This window comes from Xiphophorus couchianus, chromosome 1 (assembly GCF_001444195.1).
Source record: "Xiphophorus couchianus chromosome 1, X_couchianus-1.0, whole genome shotgun sequence".
Taxonomy (NCBI): domain Eukaryota; kingdom Metazoa; phylum Chordata; class Actinopteri; order Cyprinodontiformes; family Poeciliidae; genus Xiphophorus; species Xiphophorus couchianus.
The window spans coordinates 7,430,180-7,458,039 of record NC_040228.1 but is presented as its reverse complement, the minus strand read 5'-3'; the positions used below and the strand labels follow the sequence as shown (position 1 = coordinate 7,458,039).

Genomic DNA, 27,860 nt, shown 5'->3' with positions numbered 1-27,860 from the left:
CGACTTGAGGAGGAGGTCAATTTAAAATGTTGGAACGCAGCCTGCATGTCTGCGGACGTAGCGGACAAAGCTAATGTAAATATGGGTTTGAACGTTATCGACCAAAGAATTTACTGTGAGGCGTCAGTCTCTTTCTACATAAAAATATTACATTGGGTTGTAAATACTGAACAAACATTTATCCCTGTTAGGGAGGGCTTTTTCCCCCCCTCAATAGTATAACCTAAACACGCATTTTAACTGCGCATTAACTGATTCCAAAGTATTCCTGTTAAAAAAAAAGAGAGCGATAAAAGGGAATACCATACAACCTTTTGGTTTTAAACTTTAAGTCAACGAGATGAGATTGTATCATCTTATTTAAAAGTAATCTCGACGATCCTCGCTTTAAACTAAACATCTGCAAGTTGCAACTGAGTGCATAACTATGCCTAACTATTTATATTATTATAATGTGTTGCAATGAAATCTTAATGTGGAGGGTTTTGTTATTATTATTATTATTTTTGCTCTAAATGTGTGGGAAAAGTCACCGTGTGGTTTGCATAGGCAGTTGAGGGTTTAAAAAAAAAAAAAAAAAAAAAAGTCACGCCTCATAATCAATGTAGTTCACATATTTATCCATAAGAGGGGGCAAGAAGATAATCACTTTACAACTTGTTTCTGTTCGGTTGCAGACGATTATGTCTGCCACAGTTAATACATGTAGGAACTTTACGTACGCGTACAGTTTATAAAAGGTAATATTTGGTTGGTCATCACTTGGAATGATCAAGTTCACGTAGCAGACAAAATTAGTTTTAGAAAAAACATGATGGAAAGTACGACTGAAGGGAAGATCAAGAAGCCATTTCCCCGAAGTAAGGCAATCATAAAAACACAATTAACAATCTCAAGTTAGTTTGCAGCATCTATTTTTCAAATAGTCATTTAAAAGCACCAGAAAATGCAACATTTTAAACACCAGGAATATAAAAGCACCAATAAAGACACAAAATCCCACAATACTTCTCTCAATAACAACCCCCCAAAAAATGACAAATGGTGCGTTGAAAGCACATAGTAAAACCCCCAGACGACACATAGTTTAATTTTACAGTTTTAGAACTACCTACAGCAAAACAAAGATAAAAACGATTTGCAAGAAATAAAGAAGGAAAATAACACTTATAAAGAATGTTAAATGGCATGTGCTTGTATAGCGCTTTTATCAATGAAGTCCAGGGGACCGCAAAGCGCTTCACACTATTTACAAGCTAAAAATACTATTAACCTGTTGATCTCGTGTTTTTCACTTTTTCCCAGTAAAAATACTTAAACAGTTGTCAAAATTCAGTTACGTTTTACAGATATTCCCTTAAAGAAATGTATACTCTTTACTATTCACAGAACCTGAAAGGAATGGATTCTTATCCCTCTGCGCAGTCAGGAGGTCATCTGATTAGTCGCAGATTCATTGTATTGCACGACAATGACTTCAGGCATTCAGCCGGAGTAAAAAAAAGGCCAGTCCTGCAGCAGATCAAAGAGATCTATAGATCTATCATCTCAACTTGATCACACAAACTGCTGCTAGGTGATCCAGTCTGCATTTATGCAGAATCCCAACTTCAGGAACCCGAACTGGTCAGAATGCATGCATATATTATTTAAAGCACATCCTCATTTCACCGGTGATCAGAACTGTGAGCTACAGCGTATTTAGGATGCCGTGCTTGTCTTTTGCAATTTGACGAAACAGTTCCGATTTTCTCATTTCTGTTTATTAGAAAACAAATCCACTACGGGCACCAATATGATGTGTCAGGCACCTGATGATGATGGGTGGGGGATATTTGGGTGAGGCGGTCCTGCAACAGTTTTCCGGTCTGCGAGGAGATTAAAAGCGACATGAGAGCGACTGCGAGCCATGTGCATCTCTCTCTCCCCATCCTCCCAGCCACAATAAACACTGATGTGTGACAACCGTCCACGTGGGCTGAAGTGGCCCGCAGAGGGACGACTTCACTCTGCTGCAAGTGCGCATGAGGACGGACGGCGGTGGATGCTTCCAATAGGGCGCACGGCTGCTATACAGCATGAAGTCCAAACGCCCAGCATCTGAGGGTCCCGGGGCGCCACGGTGACAGATATGGATCACTTCTTTCGGAGAAAGCGGGCAGGTTTGGTGAAGTTCTTGCTGAGTCTCTCCCTGGTTTTGGCGTCTATTCTGATGATTCTCAAGCTGAACCTGTCGGGAAAAGACGCAGCGGGCTTAAAAGACGCGCGGTACGCGAGCTGGTGCGGCTCGGACTGTTTTCCTTCAACACAGTCCGATTTCTGGAGACTAAATGCCGCGGCGCAAAGCAACAGAGTGAACTCGCAGCGGGCAGCGACCGGCTGGGACGTACAAGTTCTCAACTGCAGCGAGGACGAATTGGTGAAGAGCCAGGGCTGGTTCCAGCGTCTGGACCCGAGGTTTCACCAGTTTGTCCTGCACAGACACTGTAGGTACTTCCCCATGCTCATCAACCACCCGGAGAAATGCGCGGACGGAGAGGTGCACCTCATCATGGTGATCAAGTCCGTTATCGAGCAGCACGACCGGCGGGAAGCTGTGCGTAAAACCTGGGGCAAGGAGGGCACAGTTAACGGAAAGAAGATCAAAACTATATTTCTCCTCGGAACTCCGACAACAGGTAAAGACACTAAGAACCTCCAGAAACTGATCGAGTACGAGGATCAGATCTACAAAGACATCCTGCAGTGGGACTTTATGGACACCTTCCTCAACCTGACCCTAAAGGAGGTGAATTTCCTCAAATGGTTCAACATCTACTGTCCCGGGGCGCAGTTCATATTCAAAGGAGACGACGACGTGTTTGTGAACACGCACAACCTGCTGGAGTTCATTGGCTACAAGGTGGACGATGGCAAAGACGCCGACTTGTTTGTGGGGGACACGATCGCCAAGGCGATCCCCATCCGGAACCGCCAGAGCAAATACTACATACCCAAAGAGCTCTACGACAAGCCGTACCCGCCCTACTTAGGGGGTGGCGGGTTCGTGATGTCCTCCCAGATGGCCAGGAGGCTCTTCGCGGCCTCGGAGGACGTGGAGCTGTACCCCATCGACGACGTGTTTTTAGGGATGTGTGTCAAGAGGCTGAACGTGGCTCCGGAGTTGCACGCAGGCTTCAGGACATTCGGCATCACCAGACAAAAGGCGAGCTCCATAAACACGGAGCCGTGCTTTTACAAGAGCCTCATCGTTGTGCACAAACTGAGCGCGCAGGAGCTGCTCAGGATGTGGAGCGCAGTGCACGACAAGGATCTGGTTTGCGCACAAAGGACCTTTATATGAAGGACCCCCCAGCAGGCTATGAAATCAACTTGTAGTTGATCAATACATTCATTAAATCGTCCGGAGGTTTTCTTTATTATTATTCCGACTGTATTCGATCTTCAACGGATTGAGTGGAGAGAAACTCAGTCGGTGTTCTCTGAGTGCCAGATAAAACTGTTCACAACCTGACTGACCGAACACTGTGGACCCTAAGTGGACCTCTTTTGGTTTATTTGTAATTTGTAAAACCACTACAGCACCAACATTTTCAAATTCAGTTTGTGCCATTTACTATCCTCAAGTCCTAACCTGAGAGACACTTTATTATGGACTTTGGGGGAGCAGTTTTTAAATTTGCAGGTTAAAACGTGACTCTTTCCATCACTCCTCTGTTCCGGCATTTCCTGAGATTTTATTCTCTAATTTCATGACTTTATAAACTAGGCATGGGCTGGCACCAAATTCCAATGATATGAGACGACCTTAAGAAAAACTATTATGGAATCATACTGACACAAAAAATAAACCTAAGATCTCTAACTAGACCCATTGGTATTAATTTAAAACAGGAAATCAAGTTATCCCTTCTACTCCCAATATAATTGAAACATTGATGTGTAGCAAATGTAGCCGGCTTATAAAAAAAGAATATACATTTATTTATATTTGTTTACATTGCAAATTTCTTTCAGCTAACTGACAGCTAACACCTTTCAGCTAACACCTGTTGCAGCAACATGTGTGGGAAGGGCACTGCTTTGTTAGTCTGCACACCATTCAGCAGGAGAACATTCTTATTTTTTTTTTAAAATTACACTATCAGGACACTGTGATTAAAAATGTAAAAAAAAAAAGAAGGTATATGTTAAACAGCTACGGTCTTAAAGCCATAACTGTCGAAAATCATACCACTGCCTTGCTCATGCCTAATTTTAGCTGCAAAGGGAACTTAATAGGTTTAGAACAAAACCTATTGAGGACAAACAGTAGTTATTTAATTATTTTACAATGTATTGTAAAAATGTAAAAAAAAAAAAAAAGAGAGAGAGAGAGAGAAAATTGTGGAAGTCAATATGGTTTATGTTTGACGTAATTTCTTTGTTTTTGATTAAGAGAGAGTAGGCCCAAGACCAAAGAAAAAGGAACTAATGTTAATAGCTCCTGCACTCTGTGAAAATAAAACTGGAATCCCCAAGTCACTTTGTAAAATGTAGCATGTCTGGTGTCATCATTTGATTAACGGCAATGTTTGGAGAGCGTCCCAGCTGTAATCTGACAAAACTCATTATATTCTGGTGCTCTACGGACAACAAGATTATTTTCTTCTTCAGTTTGGCGCAGCCAACGACCGGCCAACAACCATTTTTGGCCGGAGCATTCACAGAGACATTTGGTTGTCATTCAGATTTATTTTTATACACACAAACACATTTCCATAGAAAAATAGCTATTATGCAAACACGTCATAAAAATGACTGACTACAGTGCACAGAAAGCACCATAAAAACTGTTAGAAACTAATTATGCTGCATCTTATAAAACAGCTGCTGACCAGTAGCTCTGTCATTAACAACCTTTGACATTGTACGAACAGCTTCAGGAAGTGCGAAAAGCTAGAGCTTAAGAATACATTATAGGTTTCCGACCTTTTCATATTCAAATACATTCTGTCACTTTTACTAACGTGTTCCAGTGAGCGCTGTCAAGACATTTGCACATTAAAATAATAACTGAATAAATACTCTAGGTAGTTGTTAACCTTTGAAGTGTGACTACACGGCGCAATAATCTTCCTTTGTTTCATTATTTTTAATTTAATATTCTCTACAGCTAAGGTTTAGTTCAGAACACTCATTTGCAAGATTGTCATTTGGAAATTTCAGGAAAGTAACTGGTAACAACCTTCCTTTGGCAAAGTGTTACTTAATTCCCTGTGTTAGAAAGACGATGTTAGGGAGTGCGAGGGCAGACGGCTCACTGATGGTGGCAGTAAAGCTTGGGCAGGTTTGTAACGGCTTCAGGAAGAATGGACCGTCAGAGCTGTTGCCATGGAGATTTCAGCCAGTAGCTTGTTACTTCTGCTTGTTTCAACACACTTACAAATAGAGGTTTCGATTTGTGCAGAAGATAGCACTCAGCTAAAGTTCAAACTGACAGCATGAAAAACAAATTCAACTTTTTTTCCCTCACTGTCTGGCATTTGATCAGACTTAAGTTTTGACAATTTCAGTCAAAATTAGCAGCACTATTTGTATTAGTTAAATGCATTTATATTTGCTAAATGAGGAATCTTTGATCGTTTCCTTTAAATTCAGAAGTTTACATACGTTAAGATAATTAAACCTTTGAAACAATTTTCAAAAGCTCAGATTAGGATGCGATGGCTCGGTAAGTTTCAGACACGCTGTTTCAATGAATCTGAGTTAATTGAGTTTTTAGATCTTTTTTTTAAAACCTTTCTTAAATTCTGACATTTATATTAATTTCTTTAGTCTTTAGAAAATTCCCTTTTAAACTCTATGACTTAGTTAAAATATTTTGTCTCTTCTCAACAAGGCTCTGGAGATTTCACCTGATGGAGCTGCTTTAACTGAGCGAGGTTTGCAGGTCGTTTCGCTCACACACACACACACACACACCCACACCCACACACACACCTTTCCAACTCTCCCCACAGTTGCAACAGTTGGCCCCTTTGTGGAAAGTCATGAACTTCCTGGTTGATCGAATAAAATACCGCTTCTATATTTCTCATGATGCCATTTATCTGGGGAAATGCTTCACATTCGGGACAGTGTTTTCAGGAATGTAAGCTTCCCCATTTATTCCTAGAATCTTCACTAGAGCCAAAAGCTTCAACTGCATTTTGGTCTGACCATCAAAGATGTTACCAGAGACGAACGTTATTTTCTCTGAGTCCATTTTCAAACTGTAATCTGGTTGTTTATGTTGAGTTTGGAGGAATGGAATCTGCCTTGCTATGTGACCTTTCGGCCCGTGTTGGTACAGGTGTCATTTCTCTCTGGACAAAGACTCTCTCAGCGGGTTCAGCAAGCAATCTTCACAAAAGTCTTTTGCCTTGGAGTTGATTGTTGCTAATATCTGGGTACACAGGAGCCATCTCCTTCTAGATCTGTATGATGACTGGACCTTCCCTTGTTGCTTATACTTCTGAATAACGCTTACAACAGATGAATGTGGCGTTTTCAGACATCTGTATTTTGAGCCACAATCCCAATATCTTGGCTGGTTCCTTTAGATTTTTCCATGATGTCGCACAAGGAAAGTAGCTAAATTTATATTGTTTTGTCAACACAAATACACTGCTGTGCCATCAAGTAGAAGCTAATATGGCATTATCATCATCTGGGCTTTCCAAAATTGTCTAAAGGCATGACAATCTCCATGTATGTAAGCTTTTAAATATGAAGAAAATAATAGAAGAAAAACAAAACAATCCTATCTCTCATTTTTCTGCTATGTAACCAAAGAGACATAAAACAAGATTAGGTCAAAATCTAATCTTATTTTAGCTTTTGTCCTAAAACAAGATTGCTTGTTTTAGGTCAAGTAATCTTATTGACCTAAAACAGGAAAAGTTTAATCTGGTTTGCTGTTGAGTAACGAGGGGAGAAAAAAAGTCTCCTTTTATATATAGTTCACGTAAATGTATAGTTTTATCTCAATGCGATACACAGCATCAAAGCAATTTTGCTCCAGTTAATTTTTTTTATTTTTAAAGGAGAGAGAAATCACTGAAGGGCTTGCACTGCCGTAATGGGCATCTAGACGTTTGTGCACAGAGCATTCAGTTGACAGACGTGACATGTCCTTGGTGATGTCAGACTGACGAATTCAGTGTTGTCTCAGCTCGGTGAAACTTTGCTTCCAGCAGAGTGCCTGCATTGTGTAAAACGTGGGCAGTGACTGAGCAGAGGAGTTGGACTGAAAAGATGCAGCTGGCTGCACAACTGGAAAGGCTGCATCACATACTTTTGAACTTTAACCAGTAGCTGGGAATATAAATCAGCACACCCTGAACATGGCTTCATTTTTCCAATATAATCTTTAGGATTAAAAATTTTGATAGTTCCACAGTGTGGAACTATCAAAATGGCAAGACTTCCCTTTAAGCAACATATAAAGGCTTTAAACAGCATTGACAAAAATAAGACTGTAAGAGACGAGAAACCTTGTAAGGGTGTATCAGTTACAAGGACTCAGTGCGCTCATATTTACTGGCCTCACAGGTGTTTATTGGTAGAGTTTTAACCTGCGGGCAGGACACTGAGTCAGCTGATATTCTTACACAAAATAAGCTTTTGTTTCAAACCCAACAGGCTGAACTAGATCGCCTTATTGATGAATTGCAGTTTTGCATCCACCTATTTAGAGTTGGAGTTATTGACCCTTTGTCAATAACTCTCAAATGAGAGGGCAGGGGGAGTTGTTTCTTCTGGTTATATACTATCTTTGGATGATGGAGTTTGTGACCGACCAGCTTCAGCGCTTTCCTGCAGCGTTTCTCCTCGCCATGGGTGTCAGGGATGGGATCCGGCTGCCTCTGCCCCCGGGCCCAGTTCTGGTTCTGGCTCCGGCTCTGACCAACAACGACTGGTTTATTCCACCAGCGGCCCTACCTGGAAAAATAAACACACCCACAAATGCCATCCTTAAATTTACAATAAAAAGGAAAATTCACCAAACGCCGACTCCAATGAATGCAGCCCGCATTCCTGATGACGTGACTATAAACAGGAAGCGTCTGTGAAGTCTGTGAAGGTCTTGATGGCCATGATGGCCTGACTCAATAACCCTTTGTTGGGTTACAGCCACGAATAGTAAAGTATTTATTAGATTTTATTTGATAGGTCAACACTTAATAGAGTGTAATTTGGTAGGGATGGAAAATGGATATATCGTTTTCAATGAAACAAACTCAATTGCAGCTAAATGACAGTGTCACCAAATTTGTAGAGTCTGCTTACATGCTATTGTAATTTTAACAGAAATGCAATTGTTCTGTGAAGCATTCAAAGGTTTCTTAACAGAACCTTATAACACCTTATAACACCATGAAAACCAAATAACACACCAAAGAGACAATTATGTGCCTTTCCACTAGTACCTACACAGTTTGGCTCAACTCTGCGTTTCAGATTGTCTTCCATTACAATTGAATAGCTATGGTCGTCACTGAAGGGAGGACCCAGAGGCCGAAACATAACATGAGAAAATCTGTTCACACAACACAACAAGCACAAAAACGTCTGCACCTCGTCATCAGAACACAGTGTTGTGGTTTTTTTTAGCGTTGCCATTTTCCCCTAAAGCTCCAAATAGCAGTTACCATAAGAGGAGCAGAGAAGAGTTCCAGGATCTGTTTACAGGACAACTATTAGTCACGCAGGCCATAAATCCTGCCTTTGTGCAAGAATGGAAAGAAGAAAGCCATTGTTGAAAAGTCAACAGAAGTCCAGTTAAGCTGTGAAAACTACATAAAGAACATAATGAACATGTCTAAGAAAGTGCTGTAGTCGAACTCTGTGGCCGGCATGCAAAACACTTGAACACACCATCTCAACACCAAAACATAGTGGTGGCGGTGTCATGCTGTGAGGATGCTTTTCTTCCTCAGGGACAAGGGAGCTGGTCAGAGTTGAAGGGAAGATCATTCTGAAGCTCAATCCGAATGGACGAAAATTCAGGCTTCTGATGTGCAGAGCTGACATTAAACATGGAGCTGGGCGTGCCGTGGTGGCGTAGTGGTTAGCGCGACCCATATTTGGAGGCCTTGAGTCCTCGACGCGGCCGTTGCGGGTTCGATTTCCAGACCCGACGATATTTGCCGCATGTCTCCCCCCCTCTCCTTCCCCGTCTCCTGTCAGCCCACTGTCATGTAAGGGACACTAGAGCCCACAAAAGACCCCCTGGAGGGGTAAAAAAAACAAAACATGGAGCTGTTTTAGAGCGAAAGGCAGTTCCACAGTGTCAGCTAAGGGGAAAATTTCAAACGCACAACACAATGTCAGATTTTTCTCTAGTACTAAAGGTAAACCATGTAATAATTTGTCTTTAATTCACAATTATGCACCACTTTATTGGACTTCCACGTAGCATCTCAATAAAAGGCAGTAACGTGAGGAGAAAAAAAATGGCTAAAAGCTCAAAGGCACTTTGTGAACCAAGACTACAAGGCTTCGTGTATATGAGAAGGTTTCAGGGCTTTTTTCTCTCAATACACCACAGACCGTAAGGACGAGTGTAAAGAGCAGCACCTGAAAAAAAAAAGTGTGGAGATTTTTAATTGAGGTCAAGAAAGTCCAAAACCTGACATGTTTCTGTGACATTTTATTATGTCCCATAGCTGTTATTAGTGTTGGCAAATGTTGGCAAAAGGTGTAGTAGCACTCACTGCAACATGCATTTTTCATATGGAAACTGATTTAACTTATCTGTAAATACACATTTTTAGAGCAGCTTGAACAATGAAAACAGTAGGGTTATAACAGAAGACAAAACAGACACACCTGATGAAATACTGACTAATATACAGCCCCATTTTCAATCTGAAACATGCATCTGCAGCTTGTTTTTTAGTGGGAAACACTAATGGTCTGTCTGCATCAGACTTGTTGAAAAAGTTCCAAGAAATCCTCCATCCCAATCCCCCAAAAAGAAAAAAAACACTGAGCCAATGAAGACAACAAAATGAAGAATTCCTACAAAACACTGAACAGAAAGGTTCATTAGCTAATCTTGCTATTGTGTTGTTGAGGGAGGAAATGGTATTGGAAAAGGTGCGCCATTAAACTTTTACCGACAAGTGTGAACTCTATACCTCTTGCACCCTACACCATGCAGGCAGGAGGCAGATGAATGCCTCACCTTGTGCTGGCTGGGTTCTTTGGGACACCGCAGTCCTGCGTGAGTTTTGCTTACAGCCCTCTCGGCCCATGAGGTGAGTCTTCCAGGCCTGGAGCAGGGACAAAAGTGGCACAGTTGAGTTTATTCCCTCACCAGGAACCCTCTTGACCCGGACCACCACAGGTGACTGTAGGCCCAGTCAAAGTCTGACTGGCTGCCCTCTCTCTGACCAACAGTGCCCTCTTTCATTGGGTTCACACTCGCAGACAAAGCAAAGAGAATCTGTGAAGTTCTGCATCCCTCTTTAGGTTGTGTGAGGTGAGATATCAAAAGGAATTTTCAGCTCTACTTTTTTCTCTCTATTTTACCTTTTTGTATTTTATTTTTTTTGACTAGAAGTATTCCCTAATGAGCAAACAAACTCGCTCATCTTGAATTTGTTTGCGACAAATTTTATCCAACTTTATTCAACATCTTAGAAATACTCTGGATTTTACATTGATGCACTGCAGGAAAATAAAACTCTAACATCAACCCAAATAAATACATTTGAAGACAAGACATCTATTTTATTCTCTCAAGTTGTTCGTCCTGTTAGGATCAACTTATTCCTAACCTGGTTGCGCTGTTGCATATACAACTTCAGAAGTCCATCTTGTAATTCAAACTTACCGTAAAATGCCAGAAGCAGTCAAGCATAATGATCACAACAATTACAACTGAAGGCCCAAACATATTCCACATGTGTCCTCTCTCTCAAAGGCGCAAAAACAAAGAACATCACTTCCACTACTGTGTGGACCTAAGGGCCTTTTTTTAACTCAATACACACAGACTCTAAAGCATGAAAGTGTAAACAGCAACACCCAACAAACTGTGGAGATTTTTACAAGCGCTTTAAAATTGGATTCAAGAAAGTCCAAAATCTGACATTTTTCCTGTGACATTTCACCTTGCTCTTATTAGATTTGGTGAGTGTCTTTTAAAACTGCAGCCTTAAGTACAAAAAAGCATAAGTTTTAATTATTTTATCTTGCTTTAGATCAAACAATTGGCCAGATGACACGCAGTCAAACCCATTTCAATTTACAAAAGAATCATGAGGAAATCAGCTCGTAAACAACAGTGACCACACAGTTCACAAATTGATTTTTTAAAAGCAAGGGGAATGTAAAGTGTGCGATGGTATTTTCTTTACCAGGAGAGAATTACAAACACCTCTAATAACAGAGGGTGTGATAATAGCAGTGTTTACCCCGAACATCTGTTGCTGCCTAAAGCCTATTATATGCTAAGTCGTGTATCTACTTGTTCTCACCCTTTTTTGATGTGAAGAAAAAGAAACCCATCTTACCATATGGCACAACCATTCCATTTATTTAACGCTCAAGCCATTGTTGTTCATTGGTGAATAACTAAGATGCCTCAAAAAAAAAATCTCACCTCCTCTCCAGGTGGAAAGTTGTTGTGACACAAAGGACAGTGGTTGGAGGCGGCGACTGTACCTGAAACAATTGCGAGAACAAAAACATCATATGTTAAGTCTAATGCCCCACAATTTAAAAGAAAATTACCCACTGAAGTACATTTTCTTAAGCCTGGGAATAGAGTCGAACTTAACTAACACAAATTTAATCAGTTTGTGCTGACAAAAGAAAGCAGACAGACTTCACTGCTATTAATTATTTATGCAACACATTGCAGTTGGCAGTATGTAATAAACATACATTGGCTTTTGAAACATCTTTTCACCTGACAATAACTAGAAGAATTACTCTGCATCAAAGTTGTAGCTGCTAATACATACTGTAGTTATTCTAAGGATAAATTTAAAAAGTGCATGCAATAACTTCATTGAGTGTTGAGTCAATCATCACTGGATAATAGATTTTTTGGAAAATAGTTAAAAACAGAAAATCAAACTGCATAAAAAAAAGGTAATTTTGCTTAAATAAAGTTGGTAACACCTCTCTGTTCTCCACAAACAGAGCTACTTTACCTCTGACTGGAGTAAATACAAACCATTAGGGTAGGGATGTATGATATTAGGAAAGTGAATTGTGATGTAATTGCAACCTTGTGGTTGTTATTGCAGTTTTGGAGCATCCATCAAACACACGTCGTCCCAAGGATGTTCGCTTACTACAGGCGTGTCCAAAGTCGGTCCTCAAGGGCCGGCATCCTGCATGTTTTTGTTCTCTCCCTGGTTGTAGTAACAACCTTCTCAGCTTGTCAATGTTCTCCTAAGGCCTCTAATGAGCCATCATTGGATCCAGGTGCGTTAAACCAGGGAGAGAACTAAAACACACAGGATGGCGGCCCTCCAGGACCGACTTTGGACACCCCTGGCTTACTAGTTCTAGCTTGTGGCTAGAACGAGCCATCAATACATGAATCTGCAGTTACATCAGTTCTGTCAGAAGGAATGGGCCAAACCTCAAGCAAATATTTTCAAGTCTAGTTTTCAGACTTGAGGATGTTTGACTCAAGTCTGAAGGCCAGTTCTGCCAAGTACTGAGGACATGTAGGTAACCGTCAAAATTGTGGAGACTTAGAAACCAATTCTACTTTTTGTTAATCTGTGAAAATAAAAACCGTAATAGTTACAGTGTGGAAACTAAACGAACACCTTCATGCAGTTTTAAAACCACAGTTAGCGAGCTACAAGCAGAATGTCCACTAAGGAGTTGACTTCACACTGGACACAAGCACATAGTCCACCTAATTATCTAGCTTGACATGATGGCTTAATGTTAATGGAACTAGGACATAATTCATGCCGTCTTTGTAGCAATTTCTAGCTTTACCTTTACTTTGTTAGTCATTGTTATGACGGATTTTTTTCCAGTCTTATTTCAGTTTTTCTGTCCCAACTGCCTGACTTAAGTCATATTACATATGGATTAAATTTTCATAGCCCCATCCTTAATTTTGGGGGGGTCTTTGATGAATGCCTCCATCTCTCCTAAAGTCATTTTACCTATATATTTTAATAAATGTAAAAAAAAAAAAAAAAAGACAGAATAAACAACATATTACAACATATGTTGTAATATTTTACAACATATGTTGTAATATTATTCTAATAATAATAATAATTTATATTCCCAAAACATCATTATTAGACTTTCCATCCAGGTGAAATACAACTTACGGTTACAGTTTGAACCCTGAACATGACCAGTGAGCTCCTCAGTGGGCACAGCCTCTGAGCAGCGTGGACACTGGCTGAACCTGGACCTGTTTTCACATTCCCGCAGCAGGTGTTCTGTGAGGCTGGCTATCTCAACTACCTGTGAACACGACACACACGTACACAATGGCTCTTTGTGGAAGTCCTAAAACAGATTGTTAAGTGACTTATTTTGAGGAAGGCTAGAGAAAACAAGCCCCAAACCTATGGGACGTCAGACAATACCAACCTGTCTACACTCATCGCAGCGCTGCAGCATCAGACACTGTTTCCAGTAGTGAAGGTCCAATCCATCTTCTGTAAACGATTCATCTTTTTTGCCACAGAAAATGCACATGCTAGAATAGACAGAGATCCTATCAGACTATGTGATAGTGCAACATCAGTGACATAAAAATGAGAATTTACATTAAACAAATCAGCAGCAAAAGGAACTGAGCTTTAGGTTATCGATTGGACTTCAAACGTTATCTCTCGCCAACATTTAAAAAAAAAATTAGTTTTATTTAATTAGCTTTTTACAGGCCTGCCCTGGGTTTTACATTACTTACTTATCCAGATACTCGATGGAGTCCTGTACGTCTACGCAGTCGGCTCTCTGAATCTGGGGCCCTTTTGTGACACCTGTAAATTAATCCATGCCAAAAGAACTGTGTTACATCTGCAATGATTCAAGTTTTCTTTTAGAATAAAGAGTTATTTAACTAAAATAGTAATATACAGTATATATATATATAAAACAATCTCTAAACAGGTACTAAGCATACTCTTCATCATGTCTGCATTTTTCTATTAATGTTTTTTTTTTCTATTGCTGATATAATCTTCTAAATTTAAATGCCATGTTTTCATTAGTTGTAAGAGGCAATTCGTCATAAATGACAGAAATGAAGGCTTGAAAACATCAGTCTGTATATAACATGTCTCACTTTTTGAATTAAGTTGCTGAAATAATTGAAATTTTCAAAACTGTCAAAATTATTACACATTTTATTGCTCCTCTGAGTTATTTAGTTCAAACATTCAGCATGCTGAGGTGAGTAAATCTGACAGATTTCCAGAGAGAAGCAAAGCATGAGGTTGAGGTAATGCCACCTGGTCATTGCTGTGACATTTGAGTAGCACTTGTGTAAATTCTCTATTAGTGGCAGATGTGTTCAGAGTAAAAAACATTTGCTATCTGATTAAAATGCTCACTCTATGGAGCTTGTAAATAGATATAAAAAAAAAAAATTTAAATAAAAAAATCGGTGGCAATTTGACTTAGCAGGAAATTAAGCTAATCATGCTAAAATATCAGACACAGAAAAGTGATGGTTGAACATTATTTACAGTACATTATGTTTATATTCTCTGCAAGTTAAGTTGAGAGGCCAAGTTATAAGATGAATAATTTATGTGCAGGCTTCATTTTTTGTTTGCGCATAAAAATGCACAATAGCTACTTACAAAACATCCATTAATCATTAATATCTGTTAAAAGGTCTATGTTTTCGCACTTCTTTAAAGTTCATACCCCACTTATGATATTCCATAGCAATAGTATAAGATGAATGCAATATTCTTTTCTGTTGTTTTAAATAAACATTATCTTCTAGATATTTGCTTTGGCACCTTTTGGGGACTGTTTTTCAACTTTGTCTTGTTCTTGATTGGATGTTTCGTCTGTGGTGCTTTCGCTCTCCCTTTCCTACACATCAGAGGAAACAAAAGCAGCTCAGAGCATGTGGCCACCTTCAGTCATAAATTTCTGTTTATGACTGAAGGTCATAAACAGAAATTATTAAATGTTGCGAGAGCTGATGTAAGTGCAGACTGATGACGGCTCCACCCACTGTGATGCCTTTCAAGGCGGCCAGCTGCTTTTGAAGGAAGTGAATTTCTTTCTTCTCCTTTTGTCCAGGCTGCTGTTTGACATCTCTTTTCAAAGCCTGAGAGAAAACCAGCACATCGTTAGCCTATTTGCGTAAACGGTGACCACGTCAAATCTTGCGTTCTGCTGAGTCTTTGTTTGCGACGCTCTTTTAAAAGATTCTTGGAACTAAACTCAAAAGCAGCGTCACCATGCGAATGCAAAACGGAAGAAATTAGACTGCTGTGGCTCTTAAAAGAGTGCATTCCTGTTGTGTCACTGTTTGCAGTTTACAGTTCACACTACAAATTCACAATATTAGTGTAGATAAGATAAAGTCAGGGTTATTGAGCCTACTAAAAATTATAGTGACGTTATAAAAGCTTCCAAAGAACATTGTAATGCATGATAAACTAGCATGTGTTTATCTTTTGCTGATTTGTTAACCAAAAAAGGGAGAAAGTTATTTCAGACGATCTTTGCCTTCCGTGAAATTTTCACCTGTCTTTTTGATGAAGTCTCATCTAAAACCCGTCCTGCAAGTTCAGGTTATAAGAATGCGCCCATCTAGCATGTCTAAGAGTTTCACTGCCCATCTACCAGCTGCTCTATTGGCCTACTATCTGTTTACAACGATGAATACTGCCTTTGTCTGTCAGTTTGATGCAAATAGGTTGGCCAGAGTAAAGACACCTAAGAATGAATGAAAATGTAAAAAAAAAAAAAAAAAAATCCAATATTTGCCTGAGGTTCCGCAGTTTTTCCATCAATCTTCCCAAATCCATCAAACAGGGTTTTGTAGAGAAAGTTCTTCTGTGTGGAAGCATCATTAGGCGGAAGGTAGCTGAGAACAGCTCCTCTGTGCTGCTCGTACAGGGATAAGATGATGCTTGCTGCCAGCTCTCGAACCCCTTTTGCACTATGCTCCAAAGCAGCTGTACAAAACTGACAAATGACAAGAGAAATTAGATCAATGCGAGTGGAATAAATAGATAAATTTTGTAGTTTTAGTCCAAAATAAAAAAAAAAAAAGGAACTGAAGTGTGGAAATGTGACACGGGGGAGCAAAGCACAAGTAAATAAGACATTTTTTTGTTGTTTTCTAAAAATAAATAGCCATAAATTATGTCCATGTTATTTTCCCCTCCTTTTTGTTACAAAAATGCAAAGGCAAATTCATCGGCTGCCTCTGGGGATCTAATCCTGTGTTTTAAAGGCATGATTAAACATGCCAGTACTGCAGAGTTTGACAGTTTTATAGCTTCAAACAAAAAAGACCCTAGGGTGTTTTTTGACACCCTAAAATTGTCCCTGTTGTTTCCTGTGCAGTACTACACAAGGTTGGAGCCCTGAGACGGAGAATCATGCTGTTTTCTCCGCAACATTCCAGTGACTCACTCTGCCTTCACATCTGGTCTATCTTTACTCCTGTAACATCACAAGCCAGAAGTGCTTTGATTGGCCACAGAAAGCCCGATGTCCTTCCAACCTCGCTGGTCAAGCCAATACAGAAAAAAACAAACATAGACTCATCTCTTCAGAAGTCACAAAGGTTACCTTCCTTCAAAACTTAACTTTGTGCCGCAGATCCTAAACATTGTAGAAAAATGGTTTGCAGAGATTTCACTAAACGGACATCGCTTTGCTATACAAATAAACGTGTAATTTGAACCTCTTGTGTAAATATTGTGATACTATATTTTATATTTTCTATGGATATAAGGAACAATTTCGTTTTACTCAAGGCCAACATATCCTCAGGAAATATTAAACCATTGAACAACCAATTGCCAATATATTAATGATATCATTTTAAGCAGGTGAAAATAATCATAAGTTTAGGGCAGGTCCCACCCACTGTAGTTATGTCTACCAAGTGGAGTGGAGTCCACCAGAAACAGAGGCTAGACAATAGAGATGTTAGTTTAGGCAAGTGGGTTGTTTAGCTGATAAGCTTCATTCTCAAAATAAACTTTGAAAGTAAAGTTGAACTATATGGATTAAAAATAACCCTCAGCAGAGCTAAATTTGGAGCTGAGAAGGAGGCTTAGAGAGTTTTTTCAGTTCTTGGATGTTGACTTTGGGATGCTTTGTTTTGTGGTTCTGAAATCTCAACAGGTGAACTAGGTTTGATCGATTGAAAAATCTTATTCAAATAAGCTCTCTGTGACTCATAATTATTTCACTCTACGGTTGTTTGTCCAGTGCCTGTGTTATATGCTCTGAGGCAATAGTTGTGAACGCGCAACTGTGAGGCCGATGGAAACATTCACTGGTTGAGGAATATAGCAACGGGACAGGATTTGTTTTTTTTCATAGGAGATAAAATCAAGATAATTGTTGTGTTGTTGTTGTCCCAATCATTAGTTCTTGCTGTCAAATAGTGAATAATTTGACCTTTAATTCTGTAAGTATAATTCAATACAGAGCTAAATTAATAAAAAATAAAAAATAAATGCACAGGTGAATCCTAACTTAAAAACTTTAAAAAAATGGTTCATCCATATTCAAGTTGCCATTATCAGTTATTTATTCAGTAACAAAAGCAGAATTGATTCAGTTGCTGAAATATCAGGACACTAAAAAAACCCACACTCATTCAGTAGTGTGCTACTGTCCAAATGGTGATGTTCCCACTGCCAGTATTACCTCAGTGCTGTGATTCTCTTCTCTGAGATAACAGAGTCAAAAGGCCAACCGTCCTTTGCTCAACAAGGACAACATACCATTATTCTGCCGTCTCCACTGACCAGTTCTCATTTTTAATTAGGAAATTCCCTTTTCTTGACTCTGGCCCCCTGCCTTAGAGCAAATCACCGTGGTAACGGTATAGGAAAAAGAAAAAAATGTTTGAACTATCGCTGAGATACCACAGAGTACCCATTACACAACCTGATAGAGTTGTTAGAAAAATGTGACATTGTTAAATATGTTTATGTGTATATTTAGCATATCTTACACAGATAACGTGTTTCTTTTCAGAGAATAAACAGATCAATGGTCTACTGTGCTTTGTATGCAGTTCATCAGGCTTGAGTTGTGAAAAATCTTATTCTAAAAAGATATACTTTTCTTTGCTATGTAAACAATTTAATGGGGTCATTCCTTTCTATTAGTATGGAATCAGTAACAAAATGTCTATATTATAAAGTACTTCAATAACCTTTAAGGTTTTTTTTTACTCCTTACATTATTAAGGCTGATACCAACTAAAATGCTTAAAGTTGACATTAGTTGCTGTAAAGCAGTGAGAATCAACAAAAACAGACTTCATTTCTCCCGTCATATCTCAAAATATCAAAATGAAAAACTTATTGTCAACTCAAGCAGTTCATTTTAAAGATAAGTAAATCTTATTTCTAACACTAACTCGTGTCAGAGGAGGAGACCAGCTGTGGGATGCAGCACAGCTCAATTTGGTTCCAAGCCGGCCCAAACTTGAAACCGAGATGACAAAACTAACAATTTGCTCTCCCCTGACAAATGTCAAGCAGAGTCAAGAGGAGGGCCAAACGGGATTACAGAGGCTTTCTTTGGTGGACTAAAGGACCGGGCAGCGTTTTAGGCTGTCCCGAAAGGGCCGGAGTTAAAACAACTACGTAAAGAAAATTAGATCATTATTGAAAACCAATGAAGCAAAGACTGTCACTTGTGCCAACATGGGCTCAGCTGAGTGGAGTTTACTGGATGTCTGGGTGAAATAAAAAGTCCCAAAAAGTCGCTCTGCCAACGAGGTTTTAGAAAAAAAAAATAGAAATGACTTATAAAAGTCATAGTTGAAGGGATTATCTATTTTATGTACGTTGCAAAAACTGCAAAATTGTTTTCAAATGGTAAACTGGATTAGATTAGACTAGAAGAAGAGGGACATTTTGGGGTTTTTCAGCAAAGCGGTTTCAGAGATAAAGCATCAAAGTCTGGAGACAATTCAGATTATAAATACTTGTGTTGTGATTCCCTGTTGGGCTGTTAATCTTGGAGCTACTTTCTCAAAGACCTTTAGCTGATTGATATGCGTTGTTCACAGCTGACTAACGTCCCGCTAGAATTCCAGCAGCACCTGAAAGCTGGTGCCCTCCAGACTTCATTTTGCAGTCTATTTTTGATGGTTGACATTTTACAAAAATGACATATATTGACCTAACCTTAAACTGTTGTATGATATGACAGCTTGTCATCTATAAATGTTGTTAAGCAACAGCCGGTGTGTGTAGTTGTGCTTGAAACATAGACCGGCACTGATAAGTGTTTATAAACCTTCTGCAAACAGGAGTTGCATGCACTGTTTCAAACAGGATTTATAAAAGCAAGCAGGTGAGTGTAAATAACACAATAATCTTTATGAAGTTACAAATTGAGTCCTATTATTTCAGCTGGAAATCCAGCTTAGAGCAGCAATGTATGGTGCTTTGTCCTACGTTTGCTATGCAATCAGTGATATTCAAATATACAGCTGGAGTTAAAAAAAGGATACGTTTTTCTGACTCCAGCTGTATCTGTTCTATATAGCTTTGTTTGTTTGTTTGTTTTTTCAGACTAAGGAGATTAAAATTGGAACTACCTCAGAACATAATGGTTAAACATAATGGTCACATTTTTTTGATTAGCTGTAGGTCTCCATGAACCTGACTCTAGTCCCTGACCAAAGAGGTGTTTTCCTTGGGATCTGCAATGGATTGTTGACAAATTAAGAACCAGCTTTGCAGAGAAAGAGGTCTGTAAAGAACGTATGCTAAGCAAACACTAGAACTGGCTTGATGCTGTAAGAGCGATGCTTTACTGTGTCCTTAAAATAAATGTGTGAATGACATTCAGTATTTATTCCAAAACAAGGGAAGAACGTTTCTTGTTCTTGTGACGCTTTCATCACAGACTATCATGCAACCGATGTTTGTTAGTATACATATGGAAGCAAAACAAACTGTACTGAAAAAAAGTCATTTCCAATTGAGATTTTTAAAAATCTAAACTTGATGTGAGTTTTTTGACTTCTGAACACTCGTTTAACGTAAACTTCAGTCACTTCAAATAATTCAAGATTACATAAAAACAAAAAACTCAAAACACAACACAAGACAAACTTCTGCTATTATTATTATTATTATTATTATTATTATTATTATTTTGGTTCTTTACCGTGATGACATTTTCTAGGGTGAAGCCAGAGTTGTCTGTGCCCAGTTCCACAAGAAGTTTCTCGAGCAGTTCAGCCCGACTCTGAGCCAGACGAGGGGGGAAGTTGGATTTGAAAGGCTTCACTAGTTCACTGGGGATGACCTGTGAGGCTCTGACATCCTTCATAATAGCAATTTCCTAAGCAAAAGACAAGAGGAAGAATGAGATTTACACTGTTGAGGTTAGCCGATGCGCTTGTAGACCTACAGAGTTTTATTAGGTAAAATGTATCCTGCAAGCTCCTGGTGAATACTTGTTTGATGCCACATAGCAATTTATCTTTCAACACAAGCATCCTGTAAGTCGACAAGTCATGGCAGATAATCCAAGTGTAATGTGCAGAAGAAGGCTCTGCTAAAACCCCCTCTCATTGTTGACGACTAAAGTAAGATCTACATGTATTTGAAATGCAAGACACAAATAGTGAATTTTGCGTTTGTTAAGCAAAGAAATAATCAAAGTTTTAATGAGACATTAGAAACCAACCCAGACAGGCTTGGTAATGTCTGTGAGCTGCTGAGCTAAAGGAAACACTCCCTCTCGTACGCTCACACCCTTGAATGAGTTCACCGCCACAGACCCCAAGGGGCAAGAATATTCAGTGCCATAAAAAATATATTTCTTCCCTTAGAGATTTATCCTGCGCTTTTGTCACACCTCAGTAATTCAAATAATCACCCAAACTTTATTACCATTATTAATACAAAAAAAAAGTTGCTTTCAAATTTTTGTTTTCCATTTATTGAGAGAAAATGATCATCTCTTATTAAAGACAACTATTTATTAAGTCATCTTTATGTGCCTTTTTTCAGGCCATGTGTCTTGTTGCACATAGCTGGTTCTGTGTGAAAAAAGGCAACTGCTCCTAAACCAAATAATGAGATTTATCACTCCTGACAGGAACATTTGCCATCAAAAACGTGGGATGACTGGCTACAAATCTTTCATATTGCTGAGGAGTTTCAACCCACTATTCTTCAACGAACAGATTTAAGTCAACCACACTGTAGGGCATTTCAGTATGAATACCTACTCTAACATCAAGTCATAGCATTTCAATAGAATTTAGGATCTAACTTTAATTAGGCCCCTCCAAAACAAGGATTTTCAGTTCTTTTGGGCCATTTAGAGGTAGTGTACATGAAATTGCTTTCCTTCTACATAATCCATGTGAGCTTGGACCTTTGATCACAAACTAATGGATAGACATTCATCTTCTGGAGCAGAATATAATGATCCTCAATTATAACAAAGCAGCCTCAGCCCATCACATTACTACTGCCTGTAAAATGTTCCTTTTCTGAATTGCGGCATAAGTATTATTAGAAATGTAATGAAACTTTTAACAAGATTTATTTTCTTGCCAGTCCTCAGAATAATTGGCCCAAAATTTAGAGGACCAGCGGAAATTTTTTGAAGTAATTTCTTTATTTTAGTGGTCTGACAGTAATCAGGCCTGTGTGCAACTGACAAAATTCAACTCTGCTTACCACAAACTGCACTTAATCACAGCTACAAATCCTGATTCAACAAGTGGGATAATCACTTTTTTGCATAGGGCCAGATCGGCTTGGCTAGCCTTTTCTCTTAACTCAGGTTATTTGTTTGAGGACCAGAACCATTTCAGTACCAAATGAATCTAAAACGGGATAAATCTGCAAAAATACTTTTTCACAGCACTCTATACTCTACACAACACGCCATCTCCCCATGCTCAAACCTGCAAACATTTTAGTCTCACCCTGGCACAGAAAATTATATCCAGCTTTCTAATGAACTCACAGTTACAGTTGATCCCAATTATAGTTAAAGGAGGCAGTGTGGAAAGTCAGGGAGAAAACAACCCCAAGCTTGTTTAGAGACCATGACTACACCTCCTTATTTGCCTCTTACTGTTTATTAGGCCAAAGCACAGGATGGAGACACTGAGGCAAGAAATGAATCATACTTACAGTAAGCTTCTTTTTTTTTTTTTTAGATGAACACAAACTGAAATCTGAAGAAAGCAATAAATTTTTGCTAAGCAACTGTTTTATCATTTGGCTTAAAAATTTGAATGTTAGCATTACTTTCTTGTTTACGTTTAGCATATTCTGCAAATTTTCTCGTGCTCATAAAAGAATGGGCTCACACATTGACGTAAAGCTCTCTTCCTGACCAGATCATTGGCATACCTCTCTACAGGAGGACAGGTCACGGCATTGGAATGGCACGCAACCAGAGAGCTAGTCACAGCAGAAAAAAGGCACTGACAAACACCATGCTTGATTCTCGGTTACAAGAAAGAAAAACCTGGGCGGTTTGGTAGCATTTTCCAGTCTGAAAAAATATGAACAGTCATTGCTTGGAAACTAAAGATTGTTATAAATTTTGCACCTTTTTTACAGATATAGTTGGTGAGCCATGAGTGGTGAGTCTGTTAAGCAGCTGACTGCTGGCTCTACCTGAGCAGATAGCCTGAGCCATTAACCAGCTAAGGCAAAAAGGTTTGATATCTTGCACAACAGGCAGTTGGCACTACTACTGAACTCAGAAGTTTTTGCTTGCTTGTTTTTGTTTTAGTCTATATGTAGAAAAACACAATGAATCAATACTTCATTCAAAGAATTTAACAGTAAAAACAAAGCTCCTTTTTAGCTTCACTGTACAATTTTAAAAAGTTGTGGATAGTAGACTGGAAATATCTTTATGTGTTGGAACAAAATTATAAGGATTGACAAATTTGAGCTGCTCACTCTAGTAGTTGTACAACATAAGAACCTAGACAAGCCTAAAATTCAAGCATAATGAACAAGAAGAGCCTTAGTATTGGATTACTGGTTTGATAACAACATTTCTGAAATTCAGCGATGACTCTCAAATGAGCTCTCAAATAATCCTGTTAAACAATACATCGATTGCTCAAAAATGTTGTTCACCAACAGTAATAATACAGTAACAAAAGCAAAACCAAGTTAATCTCTGTTGTGGTCGGCTCGTCTTTGGTAGAAAATGGAACACACTGTAGCATGCTTTTACATTTTGCATGCAATGCCAACAAAATATACTCCAATAAAACACAAAGTGTTTCAGAAAGTATTGAACAACGGAAAGTCTGATTCTCCAAATAAGGAAGGAAAAAAGTGACAAAATCTTCTACTGAACAATGTCAAGCATAACTTACATTTCAATCAAGAGCAGCGCATGAATCCAGAACAGCTACCACTAGTCTGGAGAAGAGCTCTTGATCACACGTTCTTATGTGACCAACCGTTGTTGGGAATTGGGAAACACTTTGGTCTGTGAAATTTTATACACTGGTGGGAAATAGGATACAGTAAAATTACGTAGGAAATGTCCAGCTTATTGGAGAAGGACGGACAGAAACGATTATACCAGAATTTAGAAATGTTCCAACACGGCAGGGATCTGAGAGCGGCTTCAAGCGAAACCTCACAAACCAGTTAGAGTATTGCTTTACATTTATTCTTCGACAATAAGTCATAATGCTAATGTAATAACACACAGTACAAAATATGTTACTTGTGAATTATTGCCTTGACTGAAACCTGGCTCCACCACAACATCAGTGACTCTGTAATATGGCTTGATGGGCCGGTGTCTTTATGTGTAGACAAAAGAGACGGGAGCTCCAGTAATAACATAGATGGTGGACATTTGTAACACGTTGTAGTCACAGCTCTCTGTTGACAGAGCTACAACTATTGTAAAATCTCAGTCCTTCCATTAGCCACAAGAATTTACAGCTTTGCTGGTGGTGTTTACATTCCTTCCAGAGATTTCACCCAGAGGGCCCTGAAGGAACCGTTTGTTACTGTTAACCAGCTTCACACTGTTATCCTGACACTTTAATTGTGGTTTCTGGGGAGTCCAATCATGCATACCTAAATGCAGTTCTGCCCACATCCCACCAGCTTCTTCGCTTTCCCACTGGAGGAGCTGGGATATTGGACAATTGAAAACGAGCATCAACTGGGCCTAGAAAGCAGCTCGTCAGCCACATTTAAAGCAATCCGATCCCGTTTATCCATATACATAGCAACATTAAGATCCGAGTTTCCTCTCGAGATCTTAATGTTGCTCTCAAGAGGAAGATCAACAGGCCTTCAGGCCTCTTTTGAGTCACAAAATGACATAAACAAGTGCACCGACTCATTCCAAACATTCACGACTCAAACAAACCACAACGGACGCAACAAAACGTACCTCTTCCCAGCAACACAAAAGACAATAGAAACAAGAACACATTTTCTGATTTCAACAAAATTGTTGAAACCAGTGAAATGACTTTAACTACAGCATAAAAACCAGTAAAATTAGATTGCTGGCTCTCTTTATCAACGGTGTAATGCATGCAATAGCAGACTGAGGTTCTAAACAACAAGTCATGAACAACAACTGAAAAAAATCGCCTGCTATTCCTACATTTTAATACTTTTGATGTGAGCTCAGTGAAAATGGGAGAGTGAACAAAAGATTTCTCGAGCTGCTCTGCACTGCCAGCATGCTGGCTGAAATAAGGGTCGCACGGTTTTCCTTTGCTTCCAAGAGAAACGAATTTAGCCAACTATGGTTAGAAACTGCAGGCGGAATGTCTGCCAATCAGTCACACAGGTCATCTTTTGCATTTCCTTGTGTTCTGGAAGCACAAGGAAATGCCTTGTGTTTGTCATTTCCATATTTGTCTGGAAACGACAAATATGATATTTGGATTTGGTATAGATGGATGAAAACATAAGAAAACAACTCAGGTTTGAAAAATACATATCCGGAACAGTCAGAAAAACATGCTCAATAGATGCAAAACACCAACCCGTTCTGTAAACTAGACACACACATCACTTGGAGTGTCATATTACCTGTATGAGGGTGATGGCAGCCGCCCGTAGACGGTTAGGGGAGTCTCCCGTCCTCGCCAGCAAATTAGGTAAGGTCTGCTCCAGGCAGTGGGTCACCTCAACCCGGCCCAGGCCCAGACTTGGGATCAGCTGGCTCAGCATCAACCGGAGCAACTTCAGCGAGGCGTGAAAAACCTGAGGTAGAAACCAGACAGGTTAGGCTTAAAACTTTGTGAGCTATTTTTAAAATATCTTAAAGAATTATTAACTTGAAATGAGTAAACTATTTCACAGCTGTGTTTGGTATTTGTTTATTTAATAAAAGCTTAAAAGGAAGGGAAATACAAAGAAAACAGGCAACTAAGCATTTAAATAATGACTAAATTTAATATTTCTCTGCTTATTAATGTCGATTCACACTGTAGATTTAGAGATAAAAAATTACTGAGGTATTATGCAGGAATAGCCAACCAAATAGAATCAGGGACAGCAATGTGCGTAAGAGAAAGACTTTTCAGTGATCTTTAAAGGCGTTTTCTGGATCAGTACGAAATAAATCAGTGCAATTATAATTTCACCGCCCTTTTCGTCACCAGGAAACGCTGGAATCAGCTTCCACAGAATGGATACAAAGTCCAGCTTGTCAAATTTCCTGCTTTAATAAAGCAGCTTGTGTGAAATGTTTTGCATGTGGCACAGAAAGTATGTTGACAGCATGAGTGTGCACAAAGCCTTTAACCATCAATGTGATGCTTAAACCAGGAAGTTATGGAATTTTTTGCAAAAGATTTAGCATACAGTGACTTGCCTTGGGTTGGGAGAAAATATTACAGAATGTTTAACAAGTCAGAAATATAAACAGCATTTCTTAAAACACTGTCTGTTTTCTAATATTTTCCTATGAAAACTACACTTCCCACACAACTCTTCTTTTGCCATTAATCCTGCTATGTGGCACTATTTTGCGGGAAATACGCCGTTTATAGTGCAAAGTAGGGCTGAATGATATAACTGAAAAATATACCACAACGTAAGTGTTTCCTATCAGATGATATCAATAATTACTGATTAGTTTTCTGTCTTAAATACCTGAAATACTGCCAAACTGGCAATGTGACTTTTCCTGTTTTTTCCAGTTTCCTCTCGAGCTGCTGTACACATTTTCTCCTTTCACTCCACGAAACTTTTTTTTAAGCAGTTATGAGGCATGGTGGCGAAACCTGAAGCAGCAGCTGCTCAAGTTACTCATCAGGTTGTTGCTAGCTCACCAAAGAGCAAGTTAGCTATTTGATGCCATTCACGTTTATAAGCTGTGAGACGTTGAGTGGCTAAAGCCTGTCCTCTGCCTACATCCCCCAGAACGCTGGGGGATTTCTGAATCGGAGTTCAGCGAAATCATTGAACATATTATCGATTGATATTGATCAGGCGTCTGACGCGATATGTATTGTTATTGATTTATTGTCCAGTCCTAGCATAAAGGTAGAAGTAGCTACTTCAACCAATACACAAGTATGTTCTCAACAATAACCTGTTCTTTTTAGAGCTTTACAAAGGACTGAAAAACGTCTTTAATGAAATAACTTTTACAAATTCTGCAAAGCAATAAGTCACTTTAAAAGTGATTAGTTTGTCACTTGAAAATGGCTTCAACCTGATCCACGGATGCTGAAGGACTGGCTGGTTCTGATGGTCGAAACCCACAAAATGGAAAGGTTAATATTTATGCTGAGACTGCAATCTGAACTTTGCAGAAAAACATGGTGCGATGGATTAGATTTGTTAAGAACAATTAGTGAAGTAGCTGTCATTTCTTAGTCTTTGAAAGTCTATATGCTACTTTAAAAACGGTAAAGTAAATCTTGCTTCATACTGCATAACACAGAGAAAAGTGTGTGTATTTTACTCAAAATAATAATAATAATAGTATGTATTTATAATGAGATTTTTAATCCATGCATATGTTTAGAACCACCTAGTGGTGTGATGAGTGACTGCATGCAACGGGTCCTTCAGGCGCTCTCACGGCTTCCCCCACCAGGATTCTGAGGAAATGCTTGCGTACAGTTAGGAGTCACATCGTGAAGAGTGTTTTGTTCTGTGTCATACTAGTGAGGAAGGTGACAAACAACCAAGCGAGCAAGGTTACACTGGTGCTGCGACGAGCAAGGAAGGTTACACTTGCAACTATGTTTATCTTTGCTAGTATGTAAATATTACATTATTATGTAAATATTGCCAACAATTGTTCTCTTTGTTTTATATGTGTGCTTGATAAATGGAAAAAAAAACTAATCAGAGGTCATCAGACTATTTTTATGTCATAATCTCTCACAATCTAATATCATCTTTTTGCCCCCCTCTCCTGTCATATAGAGGTCTTATAATACTGTACGCTGCCCAACAAATCCACCAGCAGTCGCTTGTGGGGCATGTCCGATCCGGCGCCTCTCATCGTTGCCACGCGGAGTTAGGAAAAGGAGGGAGGGGAAAGACAGATGGCAGGCAGCAGAGGTGGGGTCTCTGCTCCAGAATCCAGTTTTCCTTTGGTGTGCACTGCTGGCAGGCTCACCGGGTTTCTGGGGAACTTTGGAACCTGGTTAGAGTTGC

General features: G+C 39.2%; 2 protein-coding genes across 2 annotated transcripts in view; one reads left to right on the top strand and one right to left on the bottom strand.

The window, feature by feature from the left end:
* The first annotated feature begins 26 nt into the window (after nucleotides 1-26).
* On the top strand, nucleotides 27-4,538 carry b3gnt7l (UDP-GlcNAc:betaGal beta-1,3-N-acetylglucosaminyltransferase 7, like). Its single transcript, XM_028002520.1, has one exon. The coding sequence runs from the start codon at nucleotides 2,132-2,134 to the stop codon at nucleotides 3,341-3,343; it is 1,212 nt and encodes a 403-aa protein (XP_027858321.1). The 5' UTR covers nucleotides 27-2,131; the 3' UTR covers nucleotides 3,344-4,538.
* A 181-nt stretch (nucleotides 4,539-4,719) lies between these two features.
* cep104 (centrosomal protein 104) overlaps nucleotides 4,720-27,860 on the bottom strand; it is a 36,621-nt gene continuing 13,480 nt past the window's right edge. The window contains exons 12-22 of the mRNA XM_028002385.1: nucleotides 25,272-25,445; nucleotides 20,374-20,550; nucleotides 15,982-16,182; nucleotides 15,221-15,316; nucleotides 15,000-15,075; nucleotides 13,937-14,009; nucleotides 13,615-13,723; nucleotides 13,347-13,485; nucleotides 11,636-11,697; nucleotides 10,214-10,301; nucleotides 4,720-7,965 (exon numbers count right to left, since the gene is read on the bottom strand). Of these exons, the coding sequence (XP_027858186.1) occupies nucleotides 7,829-7,965; nucleotides 10,214-10,301; nucleotides 11,636-11,697; nucleotides 13,347-13,485; nucleotides 13,615-13,723; nucleotides 13,937-14,009; nucleotides 15,000-15,075; nucleotides 15,221-15,316; nucleotides 15,982-16,182; nucleotides 20,374-20,550; nucleotides 25,272-25,445 (1,332 nt within the window). The 3' untranslated portion in view covers nucleotides 4,720-7,828. The remainder of the gene's footprint in view (nucleotides 7,966-10,213; nucleotides 10,302-11,635; nucleotides 11,698-13,346; nucleotides 13,486-13,614; nucleotides 13,724-13,936; nucleotides 14,010-14,999; nucleotides 15,076-15,220; nucleotides 15,317-15,981; nucleotides 16,183-20,373; nucleotides 20,551-25,271; nucleotides 25,446-27,860) is intronic.

Coding starts and splice junctions, on each gene's coding strand:
- b3gnt7l (XM_028002520.1), top strand. CDS start 2,132: ATGGATCACTTCTTTCGGAGAAAGCGGGCAGGTTTGGTGAAGTTCTTG.